Source organism: Urocitellus parryii, chromosome 7 (assembly GCF_045843805.1).
Source record: "Urocitellus parryii isolate mUroPar1 chromosome 7, mUroPar1.hap1, whole genome shotgun sequence".
NCBI classification, from domain to species: Eukaryota; Metazoa; Chordata; class Mammalia; order Rodentia; family Sciuridae; genus Urocitellus; species Urocitellus parryii.
This window is the reverse complement of record NC_135537.1, coordinates 168,202,051-168,221,759: the sequence shown is the minus strand read 5'-3', so window position 1 is coordinate 168,221,759 and position 19,709 is coordinate 168,202,051. Positions and strand designations below refer to the sequence as shown.

At 35.4% G+C, this 19,709-nt stretch overlaps 1 protein-coding gene across 1 annotated transcript in view; it reads right to left on the bottom strand.

Annotated features, from left to right (window-relative positions):
* Tlk2 (tousled like kinase 2) overlaps positions 1-19,709 on the bottom strand; it is a 114,775-nt gene that overhangs the window by 55,426 nt on the left and 39,640 nt on the right. Inside the window, exons 3-7 of the mRNA XM_077801451.1 lie at positions 17,288-17,359; positions 15,910-15,979; positions 14,936-14,979; positions 14,113-14,208; positions 3,596-3,763 (exon numbers count right to left, since the gene is read on the bottom strand). Of these exons, the coding sequence (XP_077657577.1) occupies positions 3,596-3,763; positions 14,113-14,208; positions 14,936-14,979; positions 15,910-15,979; positions 17,288-17,359 (450 nt within the window). The remainder of the gene's footprint in view (positions 1-3,595; positions 3,764-14,112; positions 14,209-14,935; positions 14,980-15,909; positions 15,980-17,287; positions 17,360-19,709) is intronic.

Sequence of the window (19,709 nt, the reverse complement as noted above, 5' to 3'; positions counted from 1 at the left end):
TAAAAAAGTAAGCATTTAGCCTGCCTTTCTAGTAAAACTATGTCAATTAGTCTAAGAAGCAGAGATGATGAGAGGAAAGTTCTATTTCACATTAAAATAAACACTAAATGAAGTATGGTGCTAGGCACAGTGGTGCATACCTGTAATCCCAGCAACTCAGTAGGTTGAGGCAGAAAGATCCAAGTTCAAGATCTGCCTGGGCAACTTAGAAGGCCCTAAGCAATTTAGTGATACCCCTGTCTTAAATTTTAAAAAATTTAAAAGGGGTTGGGAATGTAGCTCAGTTGTAAAATGCCCCTGAGTTCAATCCCCAGTACCAAAGCAAATAAACAAACAAAAAAATCTTAAAAAAAAAAAAAAGTTAGTTTAAATATACAATAATAAAAAAAGTATGATAATGTTAATTTGGGTATACAGAAAAAGGTAACTATTTTGTAGAAAATGCCTGTTAAATTATTTAGATGGGAAGTCAAAAATTCTGAAATTATTTTAAAAATATGTCAGCATAAATAAAGCTAACTACATTATTATTATCATTAGTAGTAGTGGTAGTAGTAGTAGTAGTAGTTTTTAAATTCAGTTTTTGGGGGCTGCAGTTGTAGCTCAGTGGTAGAGTGCTTGCCCAGCATGTGAGAGTCCCTGGGTTTGATTCTTGTGTGTGTGTGGCGGGGTGAGTGGGAGGTTTCAAACTTTCAATTACATCTGAATAATGTTAAATGATACAGCTTTTAAGGAAATAATAGGCCTGGCATTAAAAGGGGAAAAAGAAAAGAAAAAGATCTAGTAGACCTTGACAAATTATTTCATTTAATAAAAACTAATTCAATGACTATGACTGTTTTCTTCTCAAAGAGTTCAATAAAATCATTTGGTTTTGCAATGCCCAACAATGAAACATCATAATAATTATAAAAGTTCCTCAATCACTTTCAGGTCTTTAAGAATAATTTTCAGAATAGAAAAAGACTCAGTTATAGGTAAAATAACAAACTAAATAACACACACTTAGTAAGAATGACTAAAAACTTGAAAGATACCAAAGGAAGGCTAGGTAAACATTATGAGTATGTTAAGCTTATCTTTCATATGGGGAGTAAATAGATCTTGTTTAAAATTGATTAAATAAGAGACATACTATTTGAAGTTAAAATGGTAATCAATAGAAAAATCTAAACAACAAAATGTCAGTAATGGTTATCTCTCTGAGGAGTACAGAGCAAGGATTTTCACTTGTTCCCCATTGATTTAAAAAATAAATTTCCTATGTTACATAATTTTACATATTAAAAGATCAAATTCCTACTATTCTATCACCTATTATTTTTCTCAGCACATATTTAGAGATATTTCATTTTTAGCATATACACAGCTATTTCACTTTTTTGTCAATTATATAGCATTCCATCATATAAATGTATTATAATTTATGTAACAAACCCATCTATGAAAAGTGCTTTTATTAATTCATGCAACATATAATTACACTGAATTCCTTTCAGAGCAAATCCCATTCAGGGCATTGGAGATACCGAAATGAACAGAGCAAAGTCTTTGACCTGTGGAGCTTATGTTCAAAAGTAACACCCAAAGAAGTACATTATAAGAATGTTAGCTGGTGATAAGACTAAGAAGAAAAACAAAGCAGGGCATTAGAGCTAAATATTGAGTGAGGCAGTCAGAGAGGAACTGTTATTTCATACAGTCTAGTCAGACCAAGAATACTGAGGGAGTAGGAGGCATGCTAATATCTAGGGCAACAATGTTATGGCAATAGTGAGTATAAAGGTCCTGAGGTAAGAGCACTGCTGGTAGCATCTGAAGAAAAAGGAGCCAGTGTGAATGAAACTTGATAGTTACAAGAGATGGGGACATGGAGGACAAACCACATAGGGGCATTATAAAGACCTTTTGGAAAGCAGAGTGGCAGGCTTGGACTTAAAGTTTCAATAAAATCACCATGTTTTGTCACAAAGAGATTAAAAGGAAATCAAGGTGGAAGCAAGGAGTCCAGTTAGAAGGCCAAAATTTCAGAGGGAGACATGGTTTAGAATGGAATGGCAATAGTTGGTGGGGGTGAGGTGGGAGTAGAACTCTAAAAAATAATCTGAAGATTTATTGATAGCTTTGAATTTGGGGTATAATAAAAAGAGAAGATAAGAGAGAGATAAGAATGACTCCAAGGGTCTTAGTCTGAAAAAGAAGAGTTGACAATATTGAGATGTGGAATGCTGTGGGGAAAAAAGGTTTTGAGTGGAAGAACAGAATGGAGTTCAGTTTGGGATATGTTAAATTTGATATGCTTGTTAGAAAGAGGAGATGACTAGAAGCAACTGACTATATAGGTCTGGAATTCAGGGCAGAGATCTGACTACAAGCATACACATAGGAACCCTCTGCACATAGGTGACAGGCATTAGTAAACAAAGAAACGAGATGAAAATAAATAGAAAATTAAGGAGAATAAAAAGGAACACTGAGTCCTGGAACATGCCAATGTTGAGAGGTTCTGGGAGAAGGGAACAATTCACCTATAGCTAATGAAAAATGCTGGATGAGTTCTGAGAAATGATCACTGGGTTTAGTAACATAGAGGTTACATCCTCTAAAACACTTATTGAGGAAAACTGCTTCCAATTTTTGTAATTACAAATATCTCAACAAAAATCTTTGTAGTTTCATGGGAATGGAATTTCTGGACCCAAGGATATATAAACTTAAAATGACTATTCTAATTAATTTCTAGTTAGTATAAAACTACCCATCTCTATTATTATCACCTACATTGAGAATTATCAAATTTATTAATCCTTGACAATTTGATAGTTCATGAACATTATCTTGTGTTATTCGGAATTTCTTTTATGGCCTAAGTTGAGCTCCCCCCCGCCCCGCCCAAGATTAGTTGTTTGGCTTTTTCTTTCCTTTAAAGCTGCCTTTGCAGTGGTGACTTCAGTTCTGAAAGACACTCCTAATAATGGAATGATAGGGCAATGGAGCATTCTCTTATTTGATACCACCCTTATACCTGATGGGGCAGAGAAACCAAGGGAAATAATAACTTTTGATTCCAATTGCATTATAACTTGGCAAATTAAAATGAAGTCAAGCTTTTATAATACTTGAATTCTTGTTCTTCAAAAAGGGAGAAATAAGTAAGTTGAAAAAACAGATAGCTGAATATTCCTGGAAAAAGTAAGTATATGAATACTCCAAAGGGGTGAGAAGACAAGTTTGTAGGAGCCCTGCCTACATATTGAACTCTGCTGACTTGAATTGGTTTATATAAGTGATGGCTGAAGTTTAGAAAATTTATTTTTAATTATACAAATATTCTGGTTGTAAAGAATTAACCTGCATTTTCTTTGCTTTTTTGTCAATCTAAGATTATACATTCCTTCCCACTCAGTGCTCAGACTTCAACAAAGCAGCCGCTTTCAGGAGCCTGAACCAGGAGGGACTGAATAAAAGCATAATAACTCTAGAAGGGATAGAGAATGAAAAATATCCCCATCTTTACTAAAATAATTAACCCAACTTCATCAAGAAACCCCAGGACAATGACAAGCATCTGAATAAATTGAGCCTTAGTACTCACTGAAACGAAAGTAAAGCAGAGGCCAGCACCCCTTTGTGCTAACTGTTCTGTGTCAAGCCGAGGTTTTGCTAGCATCACTGACATGAGGGTTGGCAGAGCAGATTGTTCCTCTGGTGCCTCCTTTGCAGCACTGCCATCTAAACCATAGAGGGGCTGCTCTACTCGCCGCTGGAAAACATTAAAGAAAATACATAACATAGATGAGAAAGAAAATCTGATGGTGCCAAATTATTCAACAGGTTAAAATATAGTTAGAAAATATAAGATGAATGAATTAAAAGAAAACAAACTTCTCAGGAAAACAATTATAGCAAGGATAACAACATTATCACTGGATTATTACCTGTCTATAAACCTGACTTAATATCTTACTCAAATTTTGTTCAATGACATTTTAAAGGTTCTATGTTTACATAACTCTGAACTTGAAGATTACTTTGTAGAGACTGATAAATGAACTTCATAATACTCTATCCTATACAAGATACATTATTTCCATCCTGTAGGTAAATAAAGAATTAAGACAACCGGCCCATGACTTTATAAACCAGACTTACTTCACTCTTCTCTTTTCTATACCTTACATGCATTCTCTTTTCTATACCCCTTACATGCAAAAAAATCTAAAAATACATGCAAACAAAACAACCATAATACACTAAAATAATAATAAATCACAATTATGGTTTATTCCAGAAATATAAGAATGGTTAAATAAAAGAAAATCTACTAATGTAATTCATTACAATGTTAGGGAAAGAAAATTATGATTTTCCCTTTGGATGTCAAAAAGATTTGCATATTTTTGGTCAACTTTTAAAAACCAAGGTACCCAATTTTAATACCTGAAAGAGTACTTTTTCAAAAATCAGTAGAAAATGTAATTAATGATGCTACACTAGAGACCCCTTTAACTAAAATTAGGAGCCAGGCAGGGGTGACACATTAATACATTCAACATTGTTACAGAAGTTTTAGCCAAGATAATGATCAGGGATAAAAATGGGGAATAGTCAAAAGTGTCATTTTTGGATGATATAAATATTCACAAAGAAAACCAAGCAAATCAACTGAAAAACTACTACAATAAACAAGCAAGTTCAGTAAGATGGCCACACACAAAATAAGTGTACAAAACCTAGTAGATTCCCCCAGATACCAACAATAATTAATTATAATCAGAGCATATAATGGAAGAAAAAGCAGATTCAAAATAGTTAAAAAATTGGTCTGGGAGATGTGGTGCACACCTGTAATCCCAGCAATCTAAGGGTGAGGCAGGAAGACTGCAACTTTAAGGCTAGCCTCAGCAAGCTAGCAAGGTCTAAGCAACTTAGCCTCAAAAGAAAAAAAGGAAAGGCTGGGGAGGTGACTCAGTGGTTAAATGCCCCTAGTACCAAAAAAGGAAAAGAAACAAAAAAAAGGGCTGGGGATGCAACTCAGTGGTAGAGTGCTTGCCTGGCATGCATGAGGCCCTGAATTTGCAGCACAAATAAGTAAATAAACAAAATAAATAAATAAATTTTAAAGATAAATAAAACAGCAGGAAAAAACTCTATAAAATACTAAAACAAGAAATATGAAGGACCACAAGAATGGGAAGTTATACTCCATGTATGTATAATATGTCAAAAATACATTATACCGTCAAGTGTAGCTAAAAAGAACAAATAAAAACTTTGAAAAAAAAAGAAATTAAAAGAGCAAAAGCAATTCTTTAAAACAAAAAATAAAAAAGAAATATGAAGGACAGCCAGGCACACACAATATCACATGCCTGTAATCCCAGCAACTCAAGAGGTTGAGGCCAGCCTAGGCAATGTAGCATGACCCTGTCTCAAAATGAAAAATAAAAAAGGGATGGGGATGTAGTTCAGTGGTAGAGCATTATAAGGTTCAATACCCAATCCTGGGGTGAGGGGAGGAAGAGGAAGAAATATGAAGAATATATGTGAAGAAGACTACATAGCTTTACAGATGAATATAAAAGATTATGTAAATTAAATGATGATTTCATATTCTGGAATTCAAATTGTCTAGATAGTAAATTTCACCAAAAACCAATATTTACAGGATTTATTTATTTTGTTTTGGGCCTTTCACAGAGGAAGTGTTATGGTAGAATAGTGGTCATACAGGTTCACTTTTCATGTTTGTTCTGGTGGAATTTAACAAATTAATTTTGAGATTCACTTGAAAAAGTGGTGAAAATTAGCCACATAATTTTTGATAAAGAATACCAGGGACACTAGACTAGATATCAAAACATACTATAAAGTTACATTAAGTGTAAGAACAGACAGACCGACCTGTGGCACAGAAAAGAGAATTCAGAAACAGATTCATATAATATGGATGTTATTTGTGACTAGAGTACATTTCACATTATTGGGTATTTATTAAAAAGATGATGGGATATTTGTAAAGTATTAAGAAAAAAGGGTAAAGTAGATTCCTACCTTATATCATATGTAAAATTCATAAGAAGAAAACCTTTTTACTGGTAAAGGACATTTTAAACATGACATGAAAAATATAAAACATACAGGAATACCTATGAATAACACAAAACATTGACAAATTTGATTTCTTCAAATTTTTATACTCCTAAATGTTAAGTGTCAACATAAATTTATAAGACAAGATTACAAATAGGCAAAAAAAATTTATGATATAAAAGATGAGTTAGCAACAACCCCCTCTCCTCACCCCATACTGGGGATCAAGCCCAGGACCTTGACATGCTAGGGAAGTGATCTACCACTAAGCTTATCAATCTTAATAACATGCTTCTATTCACCATTAAGGAAAAAAAATATTCCAATAGAGAAACAGGAAAAGGACCTAAACAAGTATTAAAAGAAAAACAGAAAAAGCCATTCCACATATGGAAACGTATTTAATATCACTAGTGAAGAAATGCAGTTAAAATAAGGGATTTTTGTCACTGGCAGACATTATAATAACAAAATCAGTATTAGTGTATGCAGAAATTGGTAATCTTTTTTTTTTTTAAATATTTATTTTCCAGTTTTCGGCAGACCCAACATCTTTGTTTGTATGTGGTGCTGAGGATCGAACCCGGGCCGCATGCATGCCAGGCGAGCCCGCTACCGCTTGAGCCACATCCCCAGCCCGAAATTGGTAATCTTAAACTGCAATAACCTTCTAGCAATTTAGATGGTGACTTTTTAAAATAACATACTTGGGAATTGCAATCAAAGAAATTTATCTGAAGAAAAAAAGATGCATATATGTACAAAGACATTCTTTACAACACTATTTATAGAATACACAGATGTTTACAGGATATTGGTTAAATAAAATAATACAATGAAAATGAGGAAAATTATAATGTAAACATACATGTACACATCCAGAAAAGGTCTAGAAACACTTTGCCTCACTGGACTCTTCTTTAGAAACCGTTCTTTTGGAAGGTGCCTTCTATTATAACACTTTGAAATAAGAATTGCCAAATTTTTATAGTCTACCTATACTTCATCAGGAAAAGCTATTTAACATTTTCACTGTAGGCAATAAAAGTAAAACAAGCCAATCATGTGATTCTGACAAAGGAGTTTAGTTTTTCAACCTACAAATAAAGTCCTCTTCAAGATTAATGTTTCTACTATACCAAAAGTAACAGCCTAAATTCAGGTTCCAGAATACTTATGATACCCATTTATCACAGTGTACGCTCACTACTTAGGTAAATGTATATATCTCTGAAGCCATGATACTAAAATAAATCATTCTGCCATGTATTCAATGAATGTCTGCTAAAGTCTAAAAAATGTTAAAAATTTTCTGTAAATATAGGCAGGCTAAGATGTCTAAACCAATTTTCTTTTTGAAAGCAACTATAAAGAGAGGATAAAATATTTTGAAGGGACATTAAAAGCACTTAAGATTTGACAAAATATATGGAATGTGCCAGGGAAACAAATCTAAGGAAAATTAGGAACAGCAGACAAGTAAAAAATCTCCAAAGTCATATGTGGCCCTAAAGGCACCTGCAAATATTGAATTTCCATGTCTAGGGCACTGTGGTGTCCAGCAGACAGGTCTATCAACAAGAAACCCTTTCCAGTTCAAGTTGGGTGGGTCTCCAATACAGCTGGACTGCACTCTCAGTAAAAGCGTAAACCAGAGGAAAATTTCTGCCACCCTGGAGGTGTGCAAGAAGTTGCCTTGACAGTGCAGGGGTCAGGAGTTCCCCTGAAAAATGCTAAGACAATACAAATCAATATTTCTTAATGGTTGAGACAAAAAAGAAAATAAACCAATCAAATAAAATACAAGCCATAAATTCAGTAAAGTAGTATTAGAGAGGTAAAAATCTCTAAGCACTAGAAAGATGCCAATAAAAATTCTCCCTGTGAACCCACACTCATCCTAGACTTTGAAGAAACCACACAAATAATTTTTCAAGAACAATGAGGAGCACACTGCTAGAAAACAAAACACAAAAGAAACAAAGTCATAAGCAATAACTAAGCAAAGTAAGAAATAGCAGGAATGGATTCATAAATAATTCACATACCAGAATTATCTGACAGAGATTATAAAATAGCCAACTGTACAAGATTTAGAAAAAATAAAGAGGGTAACACAGGGCATGGTGGTGCATGCCTGTAATCCCAGCAACTTAACTCCAGCAGAAGGATCACAAATTCAAGGTCAGCATTGGCAAGTCAGGAAGATGTGTCTTTTTTTTTTTTTTTTTTTTTTTTTTTTTTGGTGGTGCTGGGGATTGAACCCAGGGCCTTGTGGATTCAATCAACTGAAGTCCTACCAACTGAGCTACAGCTACAGCCCTCAAATTTTTTAAAAATTAAAAGGGCTAGGGATGTAGCACAGTGTAGTATACTTCTAGCTACAATCCCCAGTACTACAAATATAAATAAATACAGGTATAATTTTTTAGGGGTGGGGAATGGTTAATGGGGATTGAACTCAGGGGCACTTGCCCACTGAGCCCATCCTCAGCCCTATTTTGTATTTTATTTAGAAACAGGGTCTAACTGAGTTGCTTAACACCTCGCTTTTGCTGAGGTTGGCTTTGGACTCGCAATCCTCCTATCTCAGCTTCCTGAGCTGCTGGGATAGATATAAATAAATACAGGTCAATGGTAGAGTACTTGCTTAGCATGCATGGAGCACTGAATTCAATCCTCAGCACCAAAATAAATAAATAAATAGATAAATAGATAGATAGATAGATAGCTTAAAGCTATTTGTGGGGAAAATTTCTTAAAAAGCAACAACAAAGGCTGGGGTTGTGGCTCAGTGGTGGAGTGCTTGCCTCACACATGTGAGCACTGAGTTCAATCCTCAGCATCACATTAAAAAAATAAATAAATAAACAAAATAAAGTTATTTTAAAAAAAAGCAACAAGGGGCTAGGACTGTAGCTCAGTGGCAGAGGGCTTGCCTCACACATGTGAGGTACTGGGTTCTATCTGTCTACAACTACAAAATATTGGGGGAAAAAAAAGCAACAACAAAAATTAAGAAACAAATGGGGTTAACAGCAAATTAGAGGGAAAACCCAGATAATTTGGGTGCTGAAAGGTAAAAGTATCCAAATAGAGACAAAAAGAATATAAAAAAATGAAGTTAAGAGGCATGAGGCGTGGTGATAAAATAGATGGTCTGACATATAGTTTGCTGAGAGGAGAAAAAAAGGAATGGGGCAGAAATGATATTTGAAGAGATAATGCCTAATTATATCTGGAAATGGTAAAACACAACAACCTACAGATTCTAAAAGCCCAACAAATCACAAGCAAAAGAAAAAAAAAACTTCCAAAAACCAGGGAAAAATAAAGTTATTTCAACAAACAAAAACCTAGAGTTAAATCCTAGCAGACATATATTAAAGGAATACTTCAGGCAAAAAAGAAAGTGACTTCAAATAGAAGGTATAAGATGCAATAAGAAAATATCCCATCTCCTCCAAAAAGTAAATATATAGATAAATCTAAATGAATAGGGAGAGCATAAAACAATAATGTTTTATGAGATGTTTTACTATTTGTATTTTTGGTTTTTTGGTGGTTCTCGGGATTGAACCCAGAGGCACTCTACCACTGAGCTATACTTCTAGGCTTTTAATTTTTTATTTCTATTTATTTATTCATTCATTCACTCATTTATTTATTTATTTATGAGAGACAGGGTCTGCCAAGTTGCTAATGCTGGCTCTGAACTTGTGATCCTCTTACTTCAGTTTCCCAAGCCACTGGGATTACAGGTGTGTACCACCATGCTTGACTTATGACTTTTTAAAAAACAAAATAAAAAACATACCCTGTCCCCAACTAAGTCAGTAGCAGGGTAAATAAGTTAGTGCTCCAAGATCACCATTTGACACTTGGGAAGAAGGTAATATTGGCATATTTAATATGCATGTTGGAATTTCTGAGAGAAACACCAAAGAGGACCTAGCTGCTACTAGAAGAAGAAAACATGAAATGATTACACAATGACAACAAAAAAATCTATCTAAATGAAAATAAAACATGAAAGAAAAAAGAAGGTAAAAGAGGCAAGACAAGCAGAAAACATACTAAAAGGCAACATATTTAATAAACCCAGTATAATGATGTTTATTAAATGTAAATAGAATAAAAGTTAAAAGAAAAATTTTAGGTTGTATAAAGAAAAAAAAAAGAACAGTATGATATTTGCCAGAAAACATATTAGCAAAAAGTCAAAAGTATAAGAATGAAAGGTAGAGCCATATGCAGTGGCATGTATCTGTAATCCCAGCAACTCAGGTGGCAGAGACAAGAGGATCACAAGTTTGAAGCCAGATTAGGCAATTTAGCAAGATTCTGTCTCAATATAAAAAATAAAAAGAGCAGGGAATATAGTTCAGTGGTAGAGCACCCTTCTGCACTGCTAAAGCAAAATGAGGAGGAAAGAAAAAACAAAAAAGAAAAAAAAAAGACCCTACTCTCATGAAATTATCATTCTAGGCAGATTAGATGAGAAACAAATTATAGTTAAAAACTGAAATAAATTATTAAATAAAACATTATTTTAAAAAATACCACTAATCAATGGCAATGATCTCCAATAAACACAATATGAATAAATCTCACACAAGTAAAAAGAAGCCAGTCATAAAAGTTTACAAAAAGTATAAAAACGGGGGGGGGGGAATGTTATGCTAGACAGCAGTGATGTCTGGTGACAGAGAGAGGGTTAAAAAATGGAAGGGAACACAGAGGACTTCTGCAGAGTTGGTAATAGTTTTGTTTTTTATGCTGGTACAGTTTGTGAAAACTCACTGAACTACAGACTTAACACTGGGTATGTGTACTCTTCTGTTAAGTATAAACATGAATCATTTAAAAATGTTAGGTATATATCAAAATTTATGTGTGTGTATGCATTTGGGTGTAGGAGGGAAGAAATTAAGAATTAAACTAAAAAACAAGATTCAAGGACTAGAAACAGAGTGACAAAATTAAAGAACTGCAATTTTGGAGAAGCTGGACAGCGAAGACCATTCTGCTAAGGTCTTTTTTTTTTTTTTTTCTTTTGTTTTCCCTTTTTAAAAAAAATTGAGGCAGGCCTTGCTAAGTTTCTGAGGCTGGATCTGAACTTTGTGATCGTCCCGCTTTAACCTCCCAAGTTGCTAGGACTAAAGGAGTGTACCACCCCTCCTCTCTAATGTCATTTTTGAGCAACAAAATGTTGAAGTGATTGTTGGTATAGGAAAAAGAATGTTTTGAATGAGTGAATAACAAGACAAAGGTCATGAAGCAAAAAAGCACTTCACAGTGTTGGAGGAGGCCAGTATGGTTGTCACTGCATGGGTGGCAGGAGGATGATCACACAGGGGCTTGTTAAGCACAGTGTCGGAAGCAAATGAACAGTTCTAAACAGAGGAATGGCAGAGTGATCCTTAAATTCTTTTTTTTTTTAATTTATTTTAGTTGTAAATGGACCTTTATTTTTATTTATTTAGATGTGGTGCTAAGAATCAAACCCAGGGCCTTATACACTCTAGGCAAGCGCTCTGCACCCCTGAGCAACAACCCCAGCCCCTGAGACTTCTTAACAATCACTCAGGCACATGTGAGACAAGGGGAAAAAATAGGGAGACTATGCTGGACACTAAGGCAGAGATCCAAAAGATCAGAAAAATGGTTGGAATCTAATATGTTTTAAAGGAAAAACAGGGTTTTCTGGTGGATTATATTTGGGGAACGAGTTATAATCTGAATAACTGAATGAAAAACACTGTCATTTACCAGGACAGGTTAGATTATAGGAAGAGCAGTTTGTTGTTTTGGTATGAAGGGTTCCATTTTAGACATGTAGAAGTTCAAGTTGTGTGTTAGATACATACTTGTAAATGTCAAATGGGGAGTTGGATACATAATAATCAGAATCCATGTGAAGGATGCACAAGTTCATTCATCCCTAAAGTCACATATAAATACTGGTGCAAGAGATACCTTACTACAATATCTAGCTCAGGTATTATCAACTTTGGCACTATTGACATTTTAGATCAGGTAATTCTTGCTGTTGGGAGGTTGTCTTAGTAGAATGTTTACTAACATCCCTGGCCTCTGCCCGGTGTTGATGCAAATAGTATGTCAGATGTGAAGTAGGAGCACATGAAAGTTCTTTTCCTGATTGTTTCTATTTTCTCAGTAAAATAAAAAAGCAAGACCATCAGTTTAAAGTTTGGAGGTTTGCAGGACAAAATTTTCATTGAGGAAAGGGAACTAACTAGAAATACAGCAGGACTAGCATGCAACTAGAGGGATACCTGAGGTTAGTGGTCATGAACATAAAGTGAGATCAATCAACTTGAGTGAGTGTTGTTTTTCTTCAGCCACAGTGACCTACTTAATTAAAGGCAGGCAAGGCAAAGGTAGAGAATTAGATTTAATTATGGCTGGTTTTTTTCCAGGCAAATATGATGGAGAAAGAGTAAAGGAATTACACAAATCATTGACTATAATAATGAGGGACAGAATACAAGTGGGATGATAAACAGCTTCTCAGTGAAATGGAGAAAGGAAATTAAGGTTTGGTTCCTATTTCAATACCTTATATATGCTTAGATTTGCATATGATGAAGTCCAGTATTATTCATAAAGCTAGCAGAAAATGCCTACAGATCATTAAATACATCTCTTTTGTCTTTAGGTACAAACTTAAGTGGCATATGATGGATGGTCACAATATAAATATCAAAAAAGAATTTCAGGAAGAAAAAAGTAATGGACAACATTCAGAAATGCAACAAAACATATTTCCCAAATATAATCTGCAATCTCATTTAATATTTTTAAACTTTAATTGGTTTAAAACCTAAGGAAAAAGAGACACCAGCCTCCTCAACAGTTATCTAAGAACCTATCCAAACAGCTCTACATATCAAACATTTCTAACATTTAAAAAATATGGTAAGGATGAAAAAAAATCCTAACAAAAAAATCCTAAGTTGTCATTTTAACTTATGTTTTCATAAGTATGTTAACAATTACAATCATTCTGATGCCATGTTTTAATGAGCTAGTAGAAGGGAAGGAAGTGCATTTTAAAATGCTTTAAAAATACAAAAATCTAAATCACTTAAGAGCAGTTTATCCAACTCTATTAAGGTAAAGAAAAACAACCTTCCTAAACAAGCAGATCTAGGATGCAAACTTACAATTTCAGCAACCCCAATCCCAAAGATCCCACCTAAGGCAACACCTACAGCATTATGGACAGAGTGCTCTTGAGTACAGAGGTCTTGATTAGTATCAACAAATTATTCAAAGACACTGGAGCAAATTAACACAGAATCCTACTCTGGCTAATTCAGGAATATCAACCTCAGCACTACTGACATTTGTATCAATAGTAATACCGGCTGTCCTAACTTCACAGGATGTTTACCAGCCTTTGCCCAGTAGATGCTATGGCACTTATCCTCTCATCCCTTAAGTTGTGACAATCAAAATGACACCAGATATTGACAAATATTCCCTAAGGGGCATTAACTGCCAGAAATTGAAAATCACTTAATGATGTACAATGTTTTTAAGACCTTGGGATCTCACTTAAAGTCTGGGCAAAAACCTATCTCAAATCTGTATGGCATTAGCTTTTCTATCACTGAGTGAGCCCTAGAGGTAATTCAAATACCAGGACCTGAACCAAACTTTAAAAGAAAAAAAAAAAAAATTAGAACATGTAAGTGTAGCAAGGATAAAAAGCTCATGTTTGGACTGGAATCACTTCCTTGACAGATAAATGAGCTATATAGGTTTAGAGGCAATTTATTATACTGAGAAAATAGGACCAGCTCTTGAACAAAGTTAATTTACTGGTACTGACATGAATCTAAGTCTGATTCATAGGCAATAGCATGAAGTTCTCTCCCTGATGCCTAATTCCCCATGGGTAATTAATGGAAAAAAAAAAAAAACTACTGAGTGTTCCTGGGTTTCTGGTCTCCTATAACAGGTGTCAAATTTCTCCAGGTGAATGCTTACCGGTAAGGGATTGGATAAGGAATGTTGCGGTGAGGATCGTGCAACTGGTGGAACACTTCTGCCAGGGCTGGTTCCTGGCCCGCTTCCCCCAGCAAACTGGCCAACAGGGAAAAATGGATATGAATAATTCAAAACAGTACTATGCTTCAGATAGGAGAGTAAAAGATTAAAACACAAACAGGTGTTAATTATACATGGCCCCCTTAAGTCAATACATCTTATTCTAGAGAGAAAAATGCCACATAAGCCAAACTCCACTATCTTTTCAACTAGATTTAAGAAAGAGTTCCTACAGAAATGGCTAGAAAGCTGAAAGTGTATGTGGTTTTGAAAAGACATGAGAGAAGAATGTATTCCCTTCTTATCTCAAAATACACAAAGCAGAAAAACAGTGGTGCAGTGGGTGTTAGTCTTCTTTAATACCACTAAGGATGGGTCACTAAGGATGGGCCATGTTCCACTGGACTAAGGGAAGAGGACAAAAGAAGAGTCCAAGTCATTCCACCTTAATCTTTGAAAGACACAAAACCTAGTCTGGTCAGAAGGAAAAAAAAAAAAAAATCACCTTATATGTGAATTCTTATATCATCACAGATAAGACACATAATAATAATTTTTTTAAAAACCCTTAAATTTACAAAGTCAGCATCAATTTCCTCTTATTGAGAAATGGGGCAGCATTAGGTTGATGAAGACGGGGAGAAAGAGGGTGGGAAATCATAGCAAAGGCAAAATAATTGCTTTCTAATACTGTAAATGAACACAAGGACTCTGGTTTTCGTAAAATCACTGCAGATTTTTTTTCCCAAAAAAGTAAACTTACCTCAAAGTAATCACTAATTTTATGTCCCCTAGGAGTGCCTTTCCCTGAAAATGAAACCAAAGTAAGTACAGTTTTTCCAATGTACATGTAAACTATCATTCACCAAAATGCATAATGTATTCAGTAACCGCAAACACTGCTACCATCAACTTTATTTTATCAAATGAACCAAAATACCTGTACTCTAAGAACAGACTGTTTACTCCATACAATAAGTAACTGAACTAGGAGTGCAGGAAAGAATTTTTCACAGCTTGTTTTCCATTAAGATACAATAATCTTTCTTTTATAAATACTAACAAAATGTGCCATAATTGGGAAATAAAACCAAACTTCATCTTTAATCCACATCCCAATTTAAGAAAACAGAGGTTCAAACAAACTTATCACAACTACAGAGTTGATTCTATTTCACACAGAACTACATAATGAACTATCTATATTTATAAAGCTAAGAATAATGCAAGAAGAGATTGTCATTCCTTAGAAAGAGAGGGGGAAATAGCCAAACCATCTACTCTTTCTTTAATTATATAAAATATATGGCACTAAACTATCACGTTTATAAATTTACTCCAGTCTCCAATGTGCAACTAAACTAAGTAATTGGCATGGAAGAATAGCAATAAAATGAAATCACTTATGGCTACCACTATTAACAAATCATTGATTTAATGTAAGAAATAGTTAAAACTATAATGTCACCTCCTCTCCACACAATGCATGTTAAGTCTGAAGAATATCCTGCAGTGAGAAGATCATTAAAGTACAACAGGGCAAACAAGAATCCCCAAAGAACTGAAGGTTTTGTCAGGTGTATATCAAATGACAAGTGTATCATAAACAGCCTGATATTCCCTTAAGATACACAAACCTTCTTTGATTGGAATCCTTGGATATAAACTAATTATTTACTGTAAAATTCTTAAGTACATAAGAATTCAGAATTTTCATTGGTGTGAAAGTATTCCTACCTTGGCTAGTTTCATACGGTTCAGCTTTTCTTTTCCGATTTCGCTGGTCATTCTGCTTTTTTTCAGGAGTCTGTTAAATACCATATAAGTCAAAATTAGCATTTTGGTAAATTTTTCACATTAGAAAAAATAAGAATATCACACATATAATAGAAATAAAGCTGTCACAGACAATCCTCAAACAGCATCCTATCCTTAGAACAGAGGAAAAGAAAGTACAGGGTATAGATCCAAATCCTCTAAGCAACTTTTGGCAAAATGCTTACAATGTCAGATCTTTAATTTATTCACCTGTAGATAAGAGTAGCTAAAAAGCTTAAATAAGATATTCTGTTAAAAGATCTGCATAATCGATAAACTGACTACAATTTATTGAAAGTTTTATCATGGTACAAAGTAGGTCCTTGCTGGCTTTGACTTACACTTATATCCAGGAGACTAGGTTATGCGCTAACTTTAAAACTCCTTCAAATTCAATTACTGTATGTATTGGTAGCCCATACATACAAAGCCAGCAACTTCTGGGGCTGAGGCAAGAAGATCACAAGTTCAAGGCCAACTTTGGAAACTTCGTGAGATCCTGCCTCAAATTAAAAAAAAAAAAAAAGAAAGAAAGAAAGAAAAAAATAGCTGGTCCTGGTGGCAAAAGCCTGTAGTCCCAGGGATTGCGGAAGTTGAGGTAGGAGTACTATAAGTTCAAAGCCAGCCTCAGCCATTTAGCAAGGCCCTAAGCAATTTAGTGAGACAGACCCTGACTCAAAATAAAAAGTAAAAAGGCCTAGGGATATGGCTCAATGATCAGGTGCCCCTTGGTTCAAAACCTGGTATAATAAAATAAAATAGGCTAGGGATGGAACTCAGTGATAGAGCACCCCTGGGTTCTATCCGCAGTACTGCAAGGATAATTAGAAAATTCTATTACTAAAGTCAGCCGGTGACCAACTTACTCTGTTGAATTGCTGGCAAGTGTTAATAATATCCAGGTTAGGCTACATAAGCCACAACTGCAAATTTCTGCCCTTTATTGATGGTAATCATAACAAAACAAAACAAGGCATGTACTTGATTATAGTAATATAAACTCATCAGGGTAGGGTTGGGGTTGTGGCTCAGTGGTAGAGCGCTTGCCTAGCATGTGTGAGGCACTGGATTGGAGCCTCAGCATCACATAAAAAATAAATATAAAGGTATTAAAACAACAACAACAAAAAAAAAACCCTCCTTCATGGTAACATCATAGTTGCAAACAGCATACAACCCAAAGGGGAGCCATTCACACACACTACCACAGAGCCCCTGGAGTTACATAGTGCTATCTTTTAACCCAGACTAAAAATGTAAGAATACAAAAAGTCTTACACTGAATATAGATTCTTACCTCTACTTCTTTATCACTCAAGGACCCCACGCTGCATAAGCTCTGGTTGGAAGACTCACTATTGAGTGGCCCCTGGAAAGAAAAAATGTTTAAAAGAATCAAAAGAAATTTTAATTTAAGATGATAGCAAAACTAAGGAAGAAGCCTACTGATTTTGATGTCCAAGACAAGTGACAAAAGCCAAGAGTTGACTGTAACACCTCCAGAAAAATTTGAAAAGAACTCAGCTATAATACTGAGCCTTCCATGTTAAATTCCTCAGTTCTACTATTTTCATTTGCTTTACAAACTCTGTACTCATAAAGAGATTTTCCCTTCTAGGATATCTGCACATGTTCTGAAGTCATTCATTAAGAAAAATAAGCATGGGAAATAAATTCCCCCAGCCTCTTGTCTCACAAAATATTACCTGAAAGTTGCAACATTAAATATTATGTTAAGAATTCTTTCAGGGGTGGTCAGAGACCATAACAAATGAAGTTTTTCTAAGACATTCCTTACCGAGGCATGAATGCAAACTAAAAAACCAAAGTTATAGGAGACCAACTTGCATAAAACAGCATGAGCTCCACTGGCCTGCTCCTCAGTGAAACTCATGAAAATTATAAAAAGATAAGCATTCAACAAGTGTTGTGGCACACATCAATAATCCCAGCTACTATAAAGGCTGAGGCAGGAGGATCCTGAGTTTGAGGTCAATCTCAGCAATTTCAGGAAGACTCTTTCTCAAAGTAAAATAAAAGGGTTGGGGATATAGTTCAGTGGTACACCACTCCTGGGTTTGATCCCCAGTACCACAAAAAAATGAAGGAGGGAAGGAGGGAAGAAAAAAGAAGGAAGAAAGAAGGGAGGACAAAAAGGAGGAGGAAGAAGGAAAATATTTTAATAGTGCTGTGAAAAATCATTCAGAAAAATAATAGTCTGTGGTATCTGAATCAACTCTACTGCCTAAATCTCAATTTGGCTCCAGACTATTGCAGCCAAAAACACAGCCTAAAGACTTCAGGGTCAATCAATCTGAGACCCCTCTTGCTGATACTGTTCCAAACAAGTACCATCAAAGGCAGAGGACTCCCTTCTGCTCAACCCCTACTTGAAGGGCAGAGGCTCTACTATAGATACTGCAGAGAATATTGGGTAACCAAGAGCCCTTTCACTCAGCTCAGGAGACAGTGTTTCCATAACAAAAGGAAATCAAAAGGACCTCAGGCCTCTAATACCATCCTGGCACCCCACCCCTTGTACTCAGCTCCTAGGGCTCAGATATCAATCACAGAAAAGCTTATGATTATCCCCATCCATACATCCAGAAGCTTGGCTCAGATAAATTGACCCTAAGGGATGAGGCAGGAACACACAGTATACAAAGGACTTGACTTCATTTGCAATAAAGCATGGACAAGTTTAATTTCTAAGGGTATTCTCAAGAACAGTGTAAAGCCAGATGTGATGGTGCACACCCTGTTATCCCAGCTACAAGAAGAAACCCAAGTACAAAGCCAGCTTGGGCAACAAAGCAAGACCTCATACCAAAAAAAAAAAAAAAAGGAAAAGAATAGTGGAAGAAGGACTGAAGGTGTGTATGTAGCTCAGTGATAGGACATTACATGTTTATTTTAAGGTCCTTGGTTCAAGCCCCAGCACCACACACACACACACACACACACACACACAAAAGGAACAGCAGAGATTGTGATAAAAGACAACTACAAGAAGATTCGTGGATGTAATAAAAATCTAGATTGTAGGCTGAATAGTTTGCTACAAAGAACCAGGGCATAAGACAGCTGGAAGGAGTCCTGCTGGGGACAGAGAAAACAACTAAGAAGACCTCTGAAATTCAGAGTCATACTTTGATTGCATTCAATTATGGGGGAATTTATGGCCAGGACATTGTTGAAAACAATGGAACAACTAATCAATAATGTTAATAAGGAGGGTACTGTCTGGACAAGTAAAGAAGAGAACCCTACCAGTACTTTGGTCATTGCAGGATGATGATGACTATGGGCCTACAGAAAGGCATGCCTCCCTGAGGAACATCAGAGGCTTAATACTAGGGGATAAGGATGGAGAAGTATTAGCAGACCCTCTAGTCTACTAAATAACCCTCTAGTCACTCCCGACTCCCCCAGCAAAACCACAGTAACAACTCAAGAGGTAGGAAAGTAATCTGTACCAAGAGTTGCTACCAAAGAGAGAGAGAGAGAGAGAGAGAGAGAGAGAGAGAGGAGTTGCTACAATACATTATCTAAAACAAAGTTTCCAACAACAAAAGAAATCATAAAGCAACAAAAAAATGATCCATATACACCCCACACACACAAAAAAAAATCAGGCAAAAGAAACAAAGGAAATCATCATTAAAGAAATAAAGAACGGGCTGGGGATATAGCTCAGTTGGTAGAGTGCTTGCCCTCTA